Here is a 20,885-nt window from a genome sequence, read left to right on the forward strand (position 1 = left end):
TTTTGTTCAGTTGTGTTTGCTGAATGAGTGAAGAGTGGCAAGCAATCTTGTCTTTTTTGCCATGTTCTGGGGAGCCCTGTCTTGTACTCGATCGCCCCTGTTTTCCATTTCAGATATAGATCCTTGTAGTTGTATATACATGCTCCAGAATGGAAATCTTTGATAAATGAGAATTTGTCCTTTCCTTGTGAGGAAGAACAACCAAGTTCTTTTTTGTTCTTTTTAGGCTTTCTCAAACTGAATGCCAGATTGATCACATGTTTGCAGCACTGTATTTCATCTTGTGGTCTTGAATAAAATTAGCCTTGTAGTAGTATGGCCTCGATTTATTTTTTTGATTGTTTGCCGCTTGTTATGCGTAGACATTGCTGAATTCTTGTATATTTTTCAGGTTCAAATTATATCGGAGGAGGAGCTGATGGGTATGAAGCAGGGCTCTTGGTGGCAAGTTGAGGGAGAGGAGGAGGCGCGGTGTTGAGCGTCATCGGCTACATCCAGAAGCACATTGTGTAGGCGATCCAGTGGCAGCGGATTGACTACAAAGTCTCTGTGAAGAGCAGCGCCCCTCCTGGCAGTCACTCTTCTCCGAGGCCGTCCCTTACCTACGAGGTTACAACCGCACCACTCTGTTTGGTTCAAGTGTGTCTGCATGAAGAGTGACAATCAATCTTGTGTTCCATGTTATGTTCTGAGTTGCCCTGTCTTGTTCAAGATGGAATGGACGGGCCCTGGTTCCCGGTCCAGATGTGGATCCTTGTGTCGCTGTTTTTGCGGTTCCAGTGCCACCACTGTTTTTAGTCTTCTGTAGCCGTTTGGTGGGTTTTTACAATGGAGTAACAGGCTTGTAGTGATTGTTTGAGTACATATTGCCATTTTTGCAGTTCCAGCGGCACATATTTCTTCTTGTTTTGTTTATTCTACACTTGTATTCCTAGGGCTTTCTTCCAGAGCCGCCGGCGGTCGACTCTACATTGGTGCACCAATTGCCTTCACTGTGTCGCACTTTCATCAACTCTCGACGACACCGTCAAGTAGCCGGCTGTGGCGGCGGCTTATTCTGGCATCGAATTGTAGTAACATCATTTGTGTAATGTAATGCTTGAGGGGAGCAGTTTGTAACAGCGTTAAGTGGTTGCTTTACACGTTTTGGCCCAGGTTATTCTTAACACTGGTGGAGCTACGCACTAGCATAGGAGTTGTGCGGTTTTATTTGGTGATTATTAATTTAGAAGAGTTTTTGTATGTAGTCCCTCCTGTGTTTTAGAAATAAGTGTCGCTAGATTCGCATGTATATAGACGTGTTTTATGGTGTAGATATATGCCAGTTTAGACAAATGGTGCGACTCTTTAGTTTTGAAGAGAGGATTTAGAAGCAGGAGGAGGTTGAATTGAATCGATGGGTGGTCACTCTTTAGCCCGTCCAGGCCAGGTAAATAAAACCACAGACCTGGCCCGGCGTAGTGCAAAATGTTTTGAAAAATTATGTGATGCAAGGTAATGTCCGCAAATAGGGGTTGGGCACGTGAAAAATCTATTAGTAGCATTTTACGCGCACGTACCGTACGAACAAGTTTGGTTGCAAGCGATGGAGGGAATAAAGAGGAGCTTTATTAATCGATCGATGGAGCTTTATTAACGAACCTGGCGGCGCTCTTTCGCGGAGATGAATTTCGTCTCGTTGTAATCGAACGTACGCGGCGATCGAGGCGTCGGATTTAATTATTGTGCGGCATGCGCGCGAGGGAGAAATTAAGAAAAGCCCGTGCGCATTGCTTCGATTCTAGCTGGCTCCATCGACTCGAGGCAGCTACGGATCCACCTCCACCATCACACACGCAACTCATCTTGAAGGTCCTAAGGCCACCGGAGTTGGAGCGAACCGGTTGCCTTGGAACACATCGTAAATCATGTTGGTAAATTATAGACATTAAAATTTGAATCAGTCCGTGTTGTTAATGTGACCGACCGGTATCGATGATAAATATGTTGACGGATCGGTTTCACATTTTCACATCTGGGTAGCAAAAAAATTAATTTGGGCTATCACCGTGAGCTTGCGTGGATGTGGCTTAGGCGTTGCCGCATAAAAGCATAATAATAAATAAAGTAATTCTGTTTGAGCTGGCGCTAAATTTTTTATTTTTAGTTTAGAAAGGCATTGAAAGATTTTTATGTTCCAAAGTCATGTACGTGTCGGCGGTGGTGTAGCAGAGCAGCGGAGTGGGGCATGTATGTACCGTGGTGCGGTGGTGGTGGTTTAACCATGATTTATTGTGACGCGCGCGCGCGCGAGCGAAGCCGGCCCGGTGGAGCACGGTTGGATGAGATGAGATGAGACGAGGATGATTTGACATGCGTCGATGTGCACGTGTGGATCTGATCCGATCCATCTTTCAGTTTTGTGTTATGCGTCGATGACGTAGCAAGAAGCATAAGTTTGAGGCGCTGCTGTAATCAATACATAAATCATACGTGCACCAAGAAGATCGAAGAAGCAAGAGTGCCTTGTTGGGTAATTAACGTACGGGAGGACGAAAAAGAGAAGAGAAATAAATTAAGAGTAAGAGGGAGGATGTGGAATTCACGTGATCGATCGATCCATCTCCAGCTGCACAGCCTTAATTAATTTGCCAGCTCGCTGAACACGAGAAGAGAAGGCTTGCCGGCACATACGGACTTCCGCGCCTCTTCGGGGACCACAACCTCATCTACATGTTCCGCGACGACCTGCGCGCGCCAGAGCCCGAGTGCCTCGTCGACTACTGGATGCTGGACACGGTGCGCGAGACGGACGAGGCCGGGACGAGGAGCTCTGTCGACCACAGGTTTTCTGTTCGACTTCCTCTTCGCCGCGCAGGACGCGTCCACGTCCTCTCTCTGCTGGGCGGTCTCCGCGCTCGAGTCCCACCCGGACGTGCTCGCGCGCGTGCGCGCCGAGGTGGCGGCAGTCTGGTCGCCCGAGTCAGGCGAGCCCATCACGGCCGAGAAGATCCAGGGGATGAGGTACACGCAGGCGGTGGCGCGCGAGGTGGTCCGGTACCGGCCGCCGGCGACGCTGGTGCCGCACATCGCTGGCGAGCCGTTCCAGCTCACCGAGTGGTACACGGTGCCCAAGGGCGCCATCGTGTTCCCGTCCGTCTACGAGTCCTCCTTCCAGGGCTTCCCGGCGCCCCACGCCTTCGACCCGGACCGCTTCTTCTCCGACGCGCGCAGGGAGGACGTGGCCTTCAAGCGAAACTTCCTGGCCTTCGGCGCCGGCGCGCACCAGTGCGTCGGCCAGCGCTACGCGCTCAACCACCTCGTGCTCTTCCTCGCGCTCTTCGTCTCCGTCGCAGACTTCAAGCGGGACACGACGGACGGCTGCGACGACCCCGTCTACATGCCCACCATCGTGCCCAGGGACGGCTGCTCCGTCTACCTCAACCAACGCTGCGCAAGCTTCCCCTCCTTCTGAGCCTCAGCTGCTCGTCCTTGTCCTCCCATTATTCCTTCCTCCCTCCTTGTCTCTCTCTTCTTTCCTTCATCTGGTCGTGTCGAGTGATGATCTGTACTAGGACCCGGTGTTTCTTGTGTTAGTTCATTCCATTGGACCATTCATCAAATTATTTCATTTCTCATTGCTCTAGTGCTAGCACATGTCGCGTACCGTGTGCTCAATATGTCATGTCTGGAATGGAAGTTTGCAGCTCACTGTGTCTGGAGCACAAAAGTGTGATCCACATGCATGTATACTTTGAATCGCTATAAGTACGTGAAGGCAGTTAGGGTCTATTTTATTTGAATCAATTTGAGATTTCAGTTAAACACAGACGACCATATACTACTACTACGTACGTGGATTCCATACACACGCAGATTCTGCAAGTCACTAAAACAGAGGTTTGTTCCACTTGCTGAACAATTTAATCCAAGTCCATGATTAATACTAAGATGCTTCATTAGTCTTATCATGTGATCTTGTACGAGGGAATCTCTGTCTCATATGGATCAAAGGTTTGGAGAAGATGTCCTCCCGGTGCATTCTATTATACCTCCACACATCTTTTGCACTAAGGGGTACTTTTTTCCTACAAGCTTATATAGTGTGTCGCCATTAAGCTGTTCCATCATAATGCTGTCAAGAGAGAATATTAAATTTAGTTTGACATGATGACCATCAAAATCCTTCAAAAAGCACAAATACTCCTCATATTTGGAGTAGAAAATTAGGTATGAGTTGGAACATACACATTGGATAGCACAAGTGGGTCATCATATTTGAGTCTCCTCTTCTTGTTCATTCTCTATCTCTTGTTGTCTTGTTGTACTCCTCTTGTTTTATTGTTCATATCCTACAAATGCAAGATATGTCATGCTTTAAACAATGAATACATGAGGACATGAATAACTATATGAGGACATGAACAACTACTTGAGTCACCCGGTGATGATCTGTACTAGGACCCGGTGATGATCTGTACTAGGACCCGGTGTTTCTTGTGTTAGTTCATTCCATTGGACCATTCATCAAATTATTTCATTTGTCATTGCTCTAGTGCTAGCAGCAGATGTCGCGTACCGTGTGCTCAATATGTCATGTCTGAAATGGAAGTTTGCATCTCACTGTATCTGGAGCACAAAAGTGTGATCCACATGTACACTTTGAATCGCTATGAGTGAAGGCAGTTAGGGTCTATTTTATTTGAATAAATTTGAGATTTTAGTTAAACACAGACGACCATATACTACTACGTACGTAGATTCCATACACACAGATTCTGCAAGTCACTATAACAGAGGTTTGTTCCACTTACTGAACAATTTAATCCAAGTCCAAGATTAATAAGATGCATTTGAGGCCGCACTTATGCGGATGATGTGCACAGTTATGTATATGTTCTTTGGTTCCTCAAAATCTAACCAGTCATAATATAACGCATGGATATAGTTTGATACCAGGTCACTATTGAAAACGGCTCAAGGCAACTCCTCTGATAGATATTATCAAATCAACTGAAAGAAACAAAACATTAGACAATGACACATCGCAGATGACAATGAAGGTAAACATTAGATCAATCTGTGACAGAACCAGTAAGAGGGACACATGTTCAGAACCAAAACTAAGAAGTTCATGGCTTCATGCTTTGTTTTATTAAAAATATAAATAACACATAGTGAAGGTGTGCATGATAGATAGGAGAGAGGATCGCGGCAGATCGTACTATAAACAGAAGCATGAAAAAAAAAACATATAGATAAGAAAATAGAAGATGATGTCCGGAAAATTCTTTCATTAAAAATAAGGAGAGGGAACCAGGAAAAACATAGATAAGAAAATACGAGGCAAGTAAAAAATCTTCTTCCACAGATAACAAATAGGGCACTAAAGTTATAAACCAAGTTATGCTTTGAAGCTATCAAATATCTTCCTTTGCCTGAAGAATTCGTGAATCTATCATCAATTTGTCCTTGACCAGAGAAGACACCAACGAATCCCTTTGCTGTGAAATTCCTCTTCTATCTCTCTCGAGGCAGACTTCCAAGCGTTGATTATTCATTGACAAGCTCTAACCCAATAAATAAGCAGGTAAACTTAGAAAAACAGAAGGATTATATATCTGAAGAAGCATTGAAAATTGCCAGCTACCCACGGTCGTTGCCGTGCATATCGATCCAAACATAGGATCAAACAAAACACATAGAAGTAACGTCTGGGCTTAAAACCACAAACTAGAAAAGTCACAGCCGTTATACCAAGATCACGGTGTTGTTTCAGATAACAAAATTTCTGTAGAAAAAACAAATCGATGACACACCCGTAGCCCTTGTAGCAACAAAACAAAAACAAACCGATCACAGACTTCTTTTTTACGTTTGAAATCACACTGGCAACCACAATTCCAAAAGTGGGAGTCACACATGCCACAGTGAGTTTAGGTGTCGATGAGGTTTTAGCAGGAGATTTGGTTTCATACATACAACAATAAAAAATCACCTGTTGTGTGAAACAATACATTGAACATTAAAAAATAAGCAAGAAAAGAGTATAGCTCAAGGATTGGTTGGGTGTAGCAAATCTTCAGGAACAATCTATGGCTTCCTTTCCTCTTGTTAGAAGTCGATGAAGCTTTAGCAGGAGATTTGGTTTCGAGAGCAGACTTATCCTTTTCTTCGAGATGCACTGGAGGTTGTGTTTATTACTCCCTCCGTTTCTAGATATAAGCCATATAGCTTTTGGCACGAAAATTAAAGAACGCATATTGAGAGAAAATTACACCATATTTGGGCGCGATTAACCCTAGACAATTGACATAAGCTAATAGAGGACTTTACATACGATAAGAAAATGTAATCAAATCCCTAAGTCCATACAAGCAGTGCAATGCAACACATCTTATATTCTGGATTTTTTTCTCAAAAAACTATAAGGCTTATATCTAGAAATGGAGGGAGTATCATAGACACGAGTGGAGTATGCGACAAGCAAATTCACAATACAAAATTTAGTCTGAGAATATCTTTACTATTAAATGGGAGTTGGTCGTTTGACACTCAATGCACTTTGGTGGTCGTCATTGAAAACATCTGAGCCGTACAATCTAACCTCCTTTCTCCGCTTAATATCTAACCATTGATTGATTTCCGCATGATCCACTTTCTCGTCCTTAATCAACGCTAATTAAGGTGCAGCGCCATACCATGGCGATTCTATACCAAACATGACCTGATCAATTACCTTGCTCCTTTTTATTTGCTCTACATTTAAGGAGCGCTCCTTTTTTCCTTACATGGTGGTGCACTCGCATGCCGCATGCAATACTTAACAGCTCATCTTTACTATTAAATGGGAGTTGGTCGTTTGACACTCAACGCACTTTGGTGGTCGTCATTGAAAACATCTGAGCCGTACAATCTAACCTCCTTTCTCCGCTTAATATCTAACCATTGATTAATTTCCGGATAATCCACTTTCTCGTCCTTAATCAACGCTAATTAAGGTGCAGCGCCATACCATGGCGATTCTATACCAAACATGACCTGATCAGATTGCCTTGCTCCTTTTTATTTGCTCTACATTTAAGGAGCGTTCCTTTTTTCCTTACATGGTGGTGCACTCGCATGCCGCATGCAATACTTAACAGCTCACGGGTATTACTTCTAAGCGAATAAATTAAGATGATCTGCTAATTATACCGACTGATTCGGTTTCCTTTCCTGTTTCTTTTCTTTTTAGCGTGCGACGGTCCCGTCTCTTGTGCTGGCAATACACATCCTCTCTCCATAAGACCCCGCACTCCTAGCTCATGGATTAATATAAGACCCCGATGTCTACAATGAAACCCTAGCACGGTGTCCGTCGCCCCCTCGAGAGCCGACCTCTCGCCGCCACTAACAGCTCGAGAAGCTCAGGTCGGACGCTCTCATATTTCCGGATTGCATCCAGCCTGACGTGGTCTTTCGATCGCTGCCAACAACCTTCCCAGCCCATGCTAATTACTCGCCATATTTATCATCTCCATAGGCGTGCACGGCCCATCGCTGCCTCCCCGCTCCAATGCTGGATCACATCATGTCTCCACGGACATGCCGGGAGCTCACGCGATCTCGCCTCCAGTCGCCACCGACGCGCCGCCGGGCTGATGGCCGTCGAGCACCACCTGCACCCTCCTGACTACCTAGGCAGGCCACAGAGTCAGGGATGCCAGGATTAATTCTTCATCCTTTCCGGATGGAAAAGGAGAAGGGGAAGAATGAGAATTGAAGAGAAGGAGAGGCCAGGAGATGCATCGATGGGCTCCGCGACCGATTTCGAACAGGTTCTTCTCCATTATTCCCCACTGGGATGTGATTGATTCTAGCACTAAATCATGGTGGTTTTACCTTTGGTAATTCAATAGGAAGGGAGGAAAATACCCTCAACAAGAGAGGAACGACTGTCAGTTCAACCTGGAAAGCAATCAGATTTCCTCCTCCTCATGTGTGTAGTCTGCGGCATGATGTGCATTCCCGCGAGAATAGCTACGGCGAGAAGGTTCGCAGGGCCTACCACAATAGCTTCTTTAAGGACGTCCCGATAAAAGCTCATTATGCTCCAGTAATCGAGTTACCTTTTCTCAATTAGGAGTGTAAATTCGTGTTTCCTGTGTTTCTATCAACCAAAGAGTTTCTGAGCATGAGTTGCAGTTTTCGCTCGACAAAACTGTGATTCCAAGGTCCAAGAACGGGAAGAGGATAGTTGTTCCTACTGCTGAAAATTAGTCTTGCATGGGTATTTTTGCCGAACTCGCTTTGTTATATGCAGATATATTAATTTCTGAAGAAATGCAGATGTAAACAGCAGTTTAATTATATCTGTAATATGTATGCGTCTATGTTGACTGCAAAACGTCTGAGCATCACAACCAATCCAGAGTTTGACATTGGAAATGTAGGTTCAAGTTTCACATGTTTAGGATCTAAACCGTGCTACAGTTTATTTCTCTGCAGGCAAAGGCACCAAGGATACAAGGTAGTGATTGTTGGTTTATTCGATTATTTGCTTAGTATTCATGAATAGGCAAAAATAGACCAATTTATTTTGATATTTGGTTTTTGATTATATATATGACAATCATGTGTGTATGCTATGTTTCTTTCTGTTGGGATACTCTCTTTAAGCAGTAGCTTCTCATCTATATTGGGACAAACAACATCTCAAATATCTTATTGTTGACATAGAACATAGACAGGACATTGCCACAAACTTGTTTCGAAAGTTTTATTTTGAACTTTTATCCCCATATATGCAGTAGGTCTATCTCGAACAGTTCCCATGTAAATAAAGTGGACTTGGGATAACATGAATCGTTGATGATCGTCAGAAATAATTCTTCCATTTGTGTATCTAAAAAATACATATTCTTACATTATCTAAAAAAATCATTATAAATTTTCAGTACACTGCAGTTCGGTTCTTCTGGACTTTCGTTATTATTTTCTTGATGTCTCGGATGATTTGCTGGAAAGTGAAATGTTAATGTTTGTGGAATTCCATGTGACTATCTTGTAAGCATGAGATTTTTCACATCCATTTTTTTTGAAGTGTCGTGAGAACAGAAAATTTTAAAAGCCGTAGCAACGCACGGGCATTCAACTAGTATATATCAATGCCTCAGTCTCATTGAACTTTATTTCATTTTTCCTCAAGGGCGAATTCATGTTCACCTTGGCAGTTGTTACCAGTAATATCAGAAAGAACATTCATAACTAAAATCAAAGAAGAGAAACATCACTTCACATTTTTATTAAAGCTATCAAGTTCGGCCAGGTTGCTACAGGCCATCTGTTTTGATTTCAACACTACAAAACTCAAAAAGGGTAAAACATCATCAAAGCATATCTAACTTATTCAAAAGCAGCAGGTATCTTTGCTCGATGGATCATAAAGAACACAAGGCTCAAAGACTGCCTTTGTTCAGGCAACAGAGGCAACGCGAAACAATCGAAATCCCAGCTAATCACACAGATGCGAACGCACACGAAGCATCGATCTATCATATTTTTCTTACTGGACTGTTCTGGACCCCTGTTAAAATGGTGCAATTTTTCAGGAGTGTGTTTACTAAGAATTTTTCACGAGTATATAGAAAGAGAAATGACTGCCAGTTCCCTGGTTTGCTGGCTCTACAAGGAGATGGTTCCCTTCTATGCATTCCCTTCTCATGCCAATTTGTAGCTAAAAATTAATCTCGCTAGCCTTCCAGACAAATGATAGAAAAGGAAATCCCTGTCGACAATTTTACACGAATTTTACATAATTATATGCTGCTGTACCGAATATGTTCTGAACGCTGCTTGTTGAGATTATTACCCGGTATGAAATCTGCTTGCCTACAAATTTTACTAATTTTTATTGCTGAAATCATTGTACAGAATTTTGGCTATTTTCAAGTGTTCTTGCATCTTGTGGCTTGTTCCTCTTTGTGCTGCTTCAGTGAACCTCAATTTTTGTAAAATTAATGTCGTTCAGTTTGTTGACTGAACAAGCATTTCAGCTTCTGATTAGAGGTCAGACTAGCCAAGTTGGGGATACAAGAACCATGCTAAATACTAGGGAGTATGATATTTCACTAACACAGTAGTCATGTGTGCAAAGTAACCATGTAAATAGTCAACCATTGGTTGTTTCAGTCTAATTAAACTATCGAGTAGCCGATTACATTGTAGAGTTAGAGAAGTTCTGTTGTGAATGCAGCTGGTACATAATGGTGTCAATTTGCAATTTTCTTTTGTACGATCCCTGTGAGTCTGAACCCAATTTATATCTTCTATTCACATGTTGCGGACAATTTGCATCATATAGATAGTTATGTCTGCAAGCATACGTGGCTAGTTAGCTTGTATTTGTGTGCATGTACAGGTGGAGCATACGTATGGACAAAATATCCATTTCATTTCTTGGCCTCCCTGGATCCCTGTCTGTATATACCTATATAAACTTTCTCAATTGCCCTTTAAAAAAGTAAACTTTCTCAATTTTATATAAAAAAGGCACCAACATATGCAACACCAAACTGGTATCATTATTGTTGTAAATATAGTGATTTTAAAAAGTATGACAATTTAATTCCAGAATTCAGTGCAACAGGGAAATAAATCTAGCATGTATATACGCAAAGGCAAATCAATAGCACGGTCATAAGAACAGAGCTAATGTTACTGTCTACCAAATCACTATATGCAAAACGGATCGACTGATTCCAGTTCCGAGGCCTTACAAGTTACAATATTCCCCCAGAAAAGAATACCTCAATACTAGTCCAGGGATTGACAAAACAGCATGGTTTTTCAGTTGCAACTCAAAAGTGAGTCGACTGAGGCCGCGACTCATGTATAGTCGACCAAAAAAACTGTATAGTCGCGAGTCACCGTGATTTTTGGAAAACGACTCGGCGACTAAACAACGACTATTCAGCGACTATACAGGGATTCAAAAACCATGCAACACAGTTGTGCTCTTGCTTGAGTTTGGCAACCAATAACTCAAGCCTAACAGCTATTTATGAATTAATTGAGTTGTCTATCCTGATCAGAAGTCAGACTGTAATTAATCTATCAAATTCAGACTTGAGAAATAGCCATACCAGATCAATGTACAGTAAACAGTAGCTCCAATTTTAGTTATAAATCTGCTGCCCAGTAGTGCACAAACACTTGTCTCAAGTCACAATATCACACGCACATTATTGAATCGTATATCTGCTGCCCAGTGCCCAGCATGGTTGTTTGCTAATCCATGTCTATGGTGAAAGGGCTATATTATAAAGTGTGAGAAACTATCATGAAAATTCAGAATCCCATGCATGTACTTGTTCTTAACTAATCTATTGTAAAGCGTGAGAGAAACTATCATGAAAATTCAGAATCCTATATATGTACTTGTTCTTAACTAATCTATGGAATTTGGACATATATCGGAAGGGCTTACTCAGTCATATCATATGGAGACCACGCTAGCCAGACAGGGCGCATCTAGTGTCCGGATCAAATCGCGGATCTTGTAAACCTGCATCCAGTGCTTGTTGACGACCAAGAATTTTACCTCGGACTCCACAAAATCATCTGTTTTGTACGTCCTCACCCTGATGTGCGCCCGGAGGTGCGGGGCATCCCGCGTTTCATCAACGCTCCAACAACTCATCAAGCAGAAGCCCCTGTCAATCCCCAGGGAGAGGAAATTGTAGCTGTGCACAACCAGGTCTTCATCTTCCAAGTTAGACACGACCGGAATCTCAACCACAGACAGCGGCTTAGCGTCATCAACATTGATCTTGTATCCAGCGATGGCCTTTGCAGTCCTCGATAAGCCGAGGAAGAGCCCAGGGCTGTGCGGGATGGCTCCGTTGACGAACGGCAGGCAGTTCTTGTCATCCACCGTCGACCACCTGCCGGAGTTGGTGTCAAACGCGTAGGTGCCCACATGTCCGGTCACGGACACCAGTATGCGGGAGCCCACAGCGGCGTAGGACTTGACGGTAACGCTGGGCGGACAAATATAATCCCCAGGGGTGAGTTCCCAGGGAAAGAATGGCGGCCGCTTCAGGCGGCTCCAGTTGCAGTTGGTCAGGCGGCCGTCGACTTCCCGTGCATCCGAGAGGTCGAGGACCTCGAACCAGGGCACGAAGTTGAGCGGTCCAACCACGGAGGGGGTTCGGGCCAGGGCGTAGATCTTGTGGCCGATTGGTAGCAGGATCGGGTAGCTCTTGACCGACTTAGGCTCTGGTCCACGGATCACCGACTGCTTCCCGGTGTCGAAGATGATGGTCCCCGGGCCGTAGCGGCGCGTATCGGTTGAGCAGCCGCCGACGCCGACGATCCACCGGCGGTCCTTCGATTTGAAGGGGACGAAAGACATGTTGTGGTTGCATTTGAGGCGAGCGAGGCGGCGTGGGATTCTCACCGGGGTGTCGCCGCCGCCGCTGTCGGTGTAGGGTTCGATCTTGAACACGGAAAAGGCAGGGCTCACGAACCCGTGGCCTACAACCAGGTAGGCCGACTTCTCCACGTCGGCCGTCCTCTGCTTCTTCTCCGGGCGCACGATCTCCTCCGCTTCGGCCATCCTCTGCTTCTTCTTCTTCGGGAGCATGGTCTCCTCCACGTCCCTACCTCTTCTACAGGGCGTCCTCTTCATCTCTGTACGCCGCCGTCGCCAACGCCAGCGCCGCCCACGATCGTTTTTGTTCAGATGAAAATACGGCCGCTCGGGATGATGTTGGTTTCTTTTTCCGAGATTACAAGAGGAAATACAGCCAGCCAGGCCCACGGCCCACCTTGGTGGTGATCATAAAAGCCAGGGAAAGACACGCTGTCCATAGAGGTTTTGCAGCACCGCCGCCTGTTCCGTAGCTTTTCCCCGCGAGATGTCGAGCGAGCTGAAGCGCGGCGCGGAGGATGATTGTTCCACTTCCCCCAGTCATCGCCGGAAAATCGACGATCCGGACAAGCCAATTTACCTGGTAGTGGAGCACAAGGCCGCGAAAAACAGGTCCGCGAAGCCTGCGTACTCCATCCTCACCGTCGGCGCAACAACGCCTATGGTCCCTCTGCACCTCACCCAACCCGGCATGTCCTTCGCCGCGGTATCGTCGCCGCAGGGGTCCTGGATCGTCGGCGTAGGCGGGGAAGGGCAGGGTCACACCATAATCTACGATGTCGCGACCTCCAAGGAGTTTCACGGCCCCGACCTCAGTACCAACAAGATGGATCCCGTCCTGATACCGTTCCGTGGCCAACTCTACGTGCTCTCGCGCCGCCCCTCCGTCAAGTGGGGGGCGAGGGGCCTCGAGTACCTTCCCTGGTTCGTGCGGATTTGCTTCAAGGATGGCCGCCCTAAGAGCAGGTCTAACAGACCCCGTAAAAGGGGCAAACCCGTATAATAACCGCCGGTTTGAGGGTTTCGGCTCTACCCGGCCGTCTAGCACGCCCCGTAAAACGCCCCCGAATCGTTTTTTGCTGTTTTCGAGTACGGGGCGGGTCCTCGCCCCTACTTGTGCGGGGTGGGAGCGGGGATAGTGGGCGAAGCCGGCATCCCAATTCCAAAACGCGCGCGGACATTTCGGTTCCCCCCACCCGTTTTCCCCGCGCGCCGCCGCCGCCACCCGCGCGCCGCCGCCGCAATCCGTCAGATCCGTGCCCCTCCGCCGTCCGCCCAGCCTCGTCGAGGTTCTTCGACGCCCGCCGCACCTCCGCCGCGCCCCCGCCGAAGTTCCGCGTCCCTCCGCGCGCGCCGCCCGCCCTCCCGCCGTGGTCTTCTCCGCCGGTGAGTATTCCGCCGCGTTCTTCTTCGTTGCCGCCGGTAAATTGGTCGGATTTGGGGCTGATGTATGGTACACCGTGGTAGATGGCTTCGGAGGATGTGCACATGGCGGATTTGGACTCGACGACCACCGATTGGTCGTCGTCGGATTCCGGCGATTCGGATATCGACGAGCTGCTCAACGACGATGAGATGGAGATGATGCTGCTCCTGTTCGGATTGAAGCAAACGGAGGACCGCATGAAGCTGATGGATCAGCGGAAAGGATCCGTGATGGGGCGTATGTGCATTCCGCGGAACCGCGCGCTCGGCCACGAGCAGGCTGATGCAAGATTATTTCGCCGAGGTACCGACCTATCCTCCCCGCCTCTTCCGTAGACGGTACCGAATGCGTAGGACTTTGTTCGAGAAAATCGTCAAAGATTGCGAGGCAAATTGCGACTATTTCAAGCAAAAAAGAAATGCTGCCCAAGTCATGGGATTTAGCCCATACCAAAAAAATTCTGCCGCCATGAGGGTTATTGCCTACGGTATACCAGCAGATTATACCGATGAGTACCTTCGCATTGGTGTGCAAACAACCACGGATTGCGTGCGTATGTTTGCCAAGATGGTGATCAAGTTGTATGGAGAGATGTATCTCCGAGCTCCAAATGAGGATGATACAAAAAGGCTCATGGAGATCAATGAAAAGAGGGGTGGCCGGGGATGCTTGGTAGTTTGGATTGCATGCATTGGACATGGAAAAATTGTCCAAAAGCATGGCATGGCATGTATTGTGGCAAAAGCCGTGATGCTACCATTGTTCTTGAAGCTGTGGCCTCTCAAGACTTATGGATTTGGCATGCTTTTTTGGATTGCCGGGGACACTCAACGACATCAACATCTTGAATAGATCCCCTTTGTTTGCAAGACTAGTTAAGGGTGATGCTCCACCTTGTAACTACAAAGTTATGAACAATGAGTACACCATGGGGTACTATCTCACAGATGGTATTTACCCTAACTATGCAACCCTTGTCAAGTCCATAAAAGAGAAAAAGGACAGGCCTTTAACAAGAAAGGAAGCTTGCTTCACCAGAAATCAAGAGGCATGCCGCAAGGATATTGAGAGAGCTTTTGGTGTCCTTCAAGCAAGGTTTGCAATTGTCAGGGGTCCTGCTAGGTTTTGGGACAAGGAAACTCTTGTTGATGTCATGACATGTTGTGTGATTCTTCACAACATGATCATTGAAGATGAAAGAGGTTTAAACTTGCCATGTTTCTATGACAATGTTGGCACCCGAGTGCAGCCCGAGAGGAACCCTGATCGGCTTGAAGCTTTTCTTGCAGCTCATCGAGGCATTGAAAATGCCGAGACTCATCACCAGCTCACCCAAGATCTGATTGATCACCATTGGCAGTTGCATGGCCAATGAGTTTTTACATTCATTTTCCATTGTTGTATGTGTGGAACATTCATTTCCTATTTGTTGTATGTGTGAAACATTTGTTATTTGTTTAATTCTTCCATTAGAACATTTGTTGACATTTCCGACAAACATTATTGTAATAATTAAGACGATTATTGTGTGATGTAAAACATTTATTTTATGTGAATGGTGTGTTGGTTCTAATATGCAATTTGTCAAAAAACCCTGTTTTGAGGGGCCAAAAACTCGGACGAGCTAGCAGACCCCGTATCTGTTTTACGGGGTGGGGATACGGGGTCTGCTAGCTCGCCCGAGTTTTTGGCCGGCGAAAACCGGATACAGGGCCCTCTACTCGCGTTTTAAGGGGCGAAAAAATACGGGGCCTGTTAGACATGCTCTAAGTGGAGCCGTCTAAGTGAAGATCTCGAGCCGCCGCCCGTCTTCCCGTGCCGCATCAACCCGATCGAATACACGAACCCACCGGAGATCCGCGTCGCCTCCTACGCCACAGTCGGCTCCCACATCCTGCTCTCCGTGCAGCTGGAGAACGTCGGCAAGGTGAAGAGGAAATACAAAGGGACATGCGGTTACGACGTGGACAGGGATGTGTGGGAGATGGTGCACGCCATGAATCTTCCTTTCCTCGGCCAGGACGTGCCCCTCGGCGGCCACCTCTTTCTTGGCCGGTCCAGAGTCAGGGACGGTGCTGCCGTTGTCTACTCTATGGAGGTCGGCCAATCAGCAGCGTCTGGGAAGAGCGAGCTGTCCATTAGAGAGGTTAACGTGGTGGTGGCGCCCAAGGGCCGCATTGTTCTTGGGGATCTTCTCTTCCCTTTGGAAAGGGGCTGGTTCTCCTCTGTTTGCGTTCGATCTGCTGATCCCGGCCCGGAGTCCAAGTTAGTAGTAGATAATGTACGTGTTGTTCAACGCAAATACGCTATGGTGGGGTATAATGCTGCTGACAACAATGTTACAATTGCGAAGCAGCACCGGCAAGTTTACAAACTGGTTGATCGATCTCGTCCTTTGGCTCATCCTTCCCGGGTGATTGCTGCTTTTACAGTGTAATTAAGTATGCCACAGCCCACTGGCTTTAGTTTTCCGCTGCCGCTGCGTATCCTCCAGTTTTTATTCATCATATATGTATACTCTTCACATGAATGATGTATCTACATTACTACTACTATATGAAATAGGACAAACTTACAAGATAATTCATGTAAGAACAGTAAATGATCTCCAGGGTGGACAGTTCCATCCCCTGTATAACGGTTACTCACTACGCGTTCAATAATTTTCATAGGTATTTTGTATGGTATTTCTTCCTTACCTGGCGTCTCATCCACTACCTTTGCAGTAGTAGTAGATTTCCCAAATAAACACTCAAGAGAAGATCTCTCCATAATGAGTTATAGCAGCGAGCAGAAATAAAATCAGCACAAACGAGTAGAAATTTCCCTTACCAATAGCGCTTCACTCCCGGCAACGGCGCCGGAAAATAGTCTTGATGACCCACAAGTATAGGGGGTGTATCGTAGTATCTTCGATAAGTAAGAATGTCGATCCCAACGAGGAGCGGAAGGTGTTGACAAGCGAGTTTCGATGAAGGATTCACTGTAAATGCTCACGGACAAGTATTCGAGGGGTTTTGATGTAACGAGATGAATAAAGTACGAGTAAGTAAAGTGCGAGAGTAAAAATTGCAGCGAGTGGCCCAATCCTTTTTAGCACAAAGGACAAGTCGGTTTGTTTACTTATAATGACCAAACGTTCTCGAGGACACACGGGATTTTAGTCTAGTGCTTTCGCTACATACGGCTAATTAATCTTCATTGTTTTGATAAGTGTTGTGTGGGTGAACCTATGCTAATGTACCGCCCTTCCTAGGACTAATACATACTTGTGATTATACCCCTTGCAAGCATCCGCAACTACAAGAAAGTAATTAAGATAAATCTAACCACAACCTTAAACTGCGAGATCCTCGCTATCCCTCCCGCATCGATATACCAACGGGGGCTCGGGTTTCGTCACTCCGGCAACCACCGCAATTGGCAAACGAGTACAAGATGCATTCCCCTAGGCCCATAAAGGTGAAGTGTCGTGTAGTCGACGTTCACACGACACCACTAGAAGAATAACACCACAACTTAAATATCATAACATTGAATATTACTCAACCATACTTCACTACTAACATTTAGACTTCACCCATGTCCTCAAGAACTAAACGAACTACTCACGAGACATCATATGGAACATGATCAGAGGTGATATGATAATGAATAACAATCTGAACATAAACCTTGGTTCAACGGTTTCACTCAATAGCATCAATAACAAGTAGAAATCAACACCGGAGAGTTTCCCCTATCAAACAATCAAGATCAAACCCAAATTGTTACAGCGGTGACGGTGTGCAGCGGTGGAGACGGCGGTGATGATGATGAAGATGATGGTGATGGTGATGGAGATGATGTCCAGCTCGATGACGGTGACGATGGCGTCGATTTCCCCCTCCGGGAGGGAATTTCCCCGGCAGATCTCAGCCTGCCGGAGAGCTCTTTTCTCTCTGGTGTTCTCCGCCCGCAGAGGCGGCTGTGACTCTTCGCGACGTACCCCTCTGGCTTAGGTTTTCGGGATGAAGGAGTACGCGAAGAAAAGGAGGCGAGAGGGGGCTGTGGGCCCCCTCCTCACGAGGCGGCGCGGCCGGGGCAGGGCCCGCGCCGGCCTGTGAGGGGGCCCATGGCGGCCCTCCTCGGCTCCCCTTCCGGCTCCCTTCGTCATCTGGAAAAATAGGAGTTTTCGTGTAATTCCCGTCAATTGTTGATCTTCCGAAATATTGCATTCGACGGTGCTTTTTCCAGCGAGAATCCCGGCTCCGGTGCGCGATCCTCCAATAATCATGAAACATGCAAAATAGATGAAATAACATAAGTATCATCTCCAAATATGAAATATATCAATGAATAACAACAAATTATGATATAAAATAGTGATGCAAATTGGACGTATCAAGGATCTCCACCCCCTGAACGTTCGCCGTTCTTGGACGGTTGCCCCGAGTTCTTCGAGTTCGTCATCCTCATTAAGGACGACCCTTTGGGTTCAAAATGGCTCTCGAAGAAATTCGGGCAATATCTTGACAGCTAGCATGTACTTGCTGGAAGCCAGCTGCTACTTCTGCGGTGGCCTGTCGAGGTGTTGTCGAGGTGTTGTTTGACAGGGAAGGCCATATGTTCCTTCACACTAGCTGGGAAAGTTCGCCCGCACTCACAACCTCGAGGTCGGCTTCTTGGTGAACTTCAAGTGGGAAAGCAACAAGGAGCTCACGGTGAAGATGTTTGACGACACATCGTTTCATAGGCACTACTAGGCGACATGAGCGACGACGGCAACGGCGATGAGCAGGTTTTCGGATGTTCTTTCATTGCTACGAAAATGGTTAGGTTTCTGGATGTTCTTCCTCCGCAGCAGTAAATGCGCCCCCTAGTTTGGGTGACTCAATGTTCTTTCTTCGCACTGAAGAAGGGGAGGTCAATGTTCTTTCTTTGCATCGAAAAAGGCGAGGACCATCACTAGCCTATAGTATAGGTTTCATCGATATTTCATATTTTGCAGTTATATAAAATAAAGCATACATAATATTTCTATCCCAAAATGAAGCTTATGTAATATTTCTATCTCAATGAAAATTGGTGTTATATTTTTAAAGGTTTCTTATTAGGTGTGGCCAGTGTGCAACCACTCCCTAAATTGGGAAGCACGTGCCGACGCACACTGTTGTCACCCATGCGAACGTCTAAGCGCGCCAATGAAGATGCTCTAAGTAGGATCTAGTATATACTTGCTCTAAGGCATGCATGACACCCAACCAAAGACGACAAATCTCCACGGCCTCGGCATATCGCTGTCAGTTCACCGGAGCCTTTCCTCCCTTTAGAACGGCAAAGGTTTGGAAGGCTCATGCGGAGCCAAAGTGTTGTTTCTTCGCTTGGTTGGTGTTGCATGGAAAGATTTTGAGAGTGGAGAATCTGGCTATTCGGGGATGGCCTCGTGACCCAATTTGCAAGCTTTGTAGGATCCATCCTGAAACAGTGCAGCACCTCATGTTGGATTGCAGCTTCTCCAAGTTGGTTAGGGAGAAAATCTTCGAGTGGAACGCCACAAATGGAGTGGCCCGTCCTTTCTTGGGACACAACATCAACTCTTGGTGGGACAGCATGGTGACGGGGATCCCTAAAGGAAAGCGGAGAGAGGCAAGCGGAGCCCTCATATACACCATGTGGGAATTTGGAAGGAGAGGAATATGCGGGTATTCCACAATAAGGCGTTGCAACTGGACTTGGTGGCTCATCTAGTTTGGGAGGAGATCTCGCAGAGGGCTTTTGCCCACTCTCAGGGCTCAGGGCACATTGCCGCGGCTTCATAGAATGCCTTGTTTTTAGTCTTGTTGGGTTACCCTCTTTGCTCTGGCAAAGACTTCTGTAATTAAACACTCTATCTATCTAATCGGATGGCAGGATCGACTGCTTTAAAATTCAAAAAAAAAAAAATCTCCCCCAGTCGTCCAACAGGCTGCGCCTCCTGCCATCACGCATGGCGCACGTTGCCAGCCGCGCGACGCAGCAGGTGCCCGGCCGCCATGGCGCAGCATTTCGTCTGCAAGATAAATCCTGCAGCGCCGCCCGTTTGGTCAAACGAGGTGGAGCAGTGCGCGCGGCTGCATGCGGCGGCAGCGATGGCAGCAATCGCCGCCGGACGACTGGCATCCGATTGGTTGGTTGGTTAATGGCAAGTTGTGGATCCCCGGCCTGTAGCGGCAAATTTGATCTTGGCGCGCGCCGGTGGATTCCAACGGCCGGACGGCGACGTCTTTTAACTTCGCGTAGAATAGAACGTTCCTCTTTGGCGTTGAAACCAGCCGAACGTTCTTGAGCGGCGGTTAGAGCTTTTGAAATTCTGAAGTTCAGGTCTTGGTCGTCCCATCTGTCATGGCCCTACCTTCAGTGTAATAATCAGGATTATTAAGGTTATTATTTATTTTTACAGATGGTAATTTAAATTCATAATGTTTTTGTTTAAGTTAAATTTGAGCAAATAAGATATGCTATTGTGCTTGAAAATAATGATCTTGTATGCATACATCGATCATCCATGTTTTTATTATGAAAACGGATAACTAGCCAGTTAGATATTTAATCTGATTAATGTGTTGTAGCTGTGCATAAAATTGCACCGTCGTACGTTGTACCAGCTTAGAATAGTATTAGAAGCTAAATGCGACTAGTATTAGTGCTAGATTCTTATACATGAGCACGTACATGAATCCTTAAAAGCTAAGAAAAGATGCATGCATGTTTGGGTTACGTGGAAGCATGCTGGTGGGCTGAGTCACCTTGCTCTCTTGCGTGTACCTCTGTACGATGGCCAGCCAGTAGCTCGTGTTGTTTTCCCTCACGGAAGGATGTCGGCCCGCTGATATTTGTAATCAGCTTCAGCGGCCAGATATTTCGGCCACACCGACGATGCGTCCTATAAATACCTGCTAGCTGCTGCCGCTGCACTTCACTCTCACAATCCAGGACGTCGCTAGACAATGAAAGTCACAGAGTGAGAACCAGAGCGAGACACTGCCACTGCCACCTTGAAGAAATATTGCAAGAGAGTGAGAGATCGTAGCCGGTCCATGCATG

The 20,885-nt window shown here is 46.3% G+C and overlaps 2 protein-coding genes and 1 pseudogene across 2 annotated transcripts; 2 read left to right on the forward strand and 1 right to left on the reverse strand.

The window, feature by feature from the left end:
* The first annotated feature begins 2,712 nt into the window (after positions 1-2,712).
* LOC124663907 lies at positions 2,713-3,685 on the forward strand (annotated as a pseudogene).
* A 3,892-nt stretch (positions 3,686-7,577) lies between these two features.
* On the reverse strand, positions 7,578-12,652 carry LOC124663908. Its single transcript, XM_047201545.1, has 2 exons — positions 11,564-12,652; positions 7,578-7,658 (listed from the first exon to the last, which is right to left on the reverse strand). Exons 1-2 carry the CDS (start codon positions 12,650-12,652, stop codon positions 7,578-7,580), a joined length of 1,170 nt encoding a protein of 389 aa, XP_047057501.1.
* A 229-nt stretch (positions 12,653-12,881) lies between these two features.
* Positions 12,882-16,257, forward strand: LOC124663910. The gene is made up of 2 exons (XM_047201546.1): positions 12,882-13,318; positions 15,606-16,257. The coding sequence occupies exons 1-2, from the start codon at positions 12,882-12,884 to the stop codon at positions 16,255-16,257; spliced, it is 1,089 nt and encodes a 362-aa protein (XP_047057502.1).
* Positions 16,258-20,885: the final 4,628 nt, after the last annotated feature.

The sequence above is a fragment of the Lolium rigidum genome, chromosome 6 (genome assembly GCF_022539505.1).
Source record: "Lolium rigidum isolate FL_2022 chromosome 6, APGP_CSIRO_Lrig_0.1, whole genome shotgun sequence".
Classification (NCBI taxonomy): domain Eukaryota; kingdom Viridiplantae; phylum Streptophyta; class Magnoliopsida; order Poales; family Poaceae; genus Lolium; species Lolium rigidum.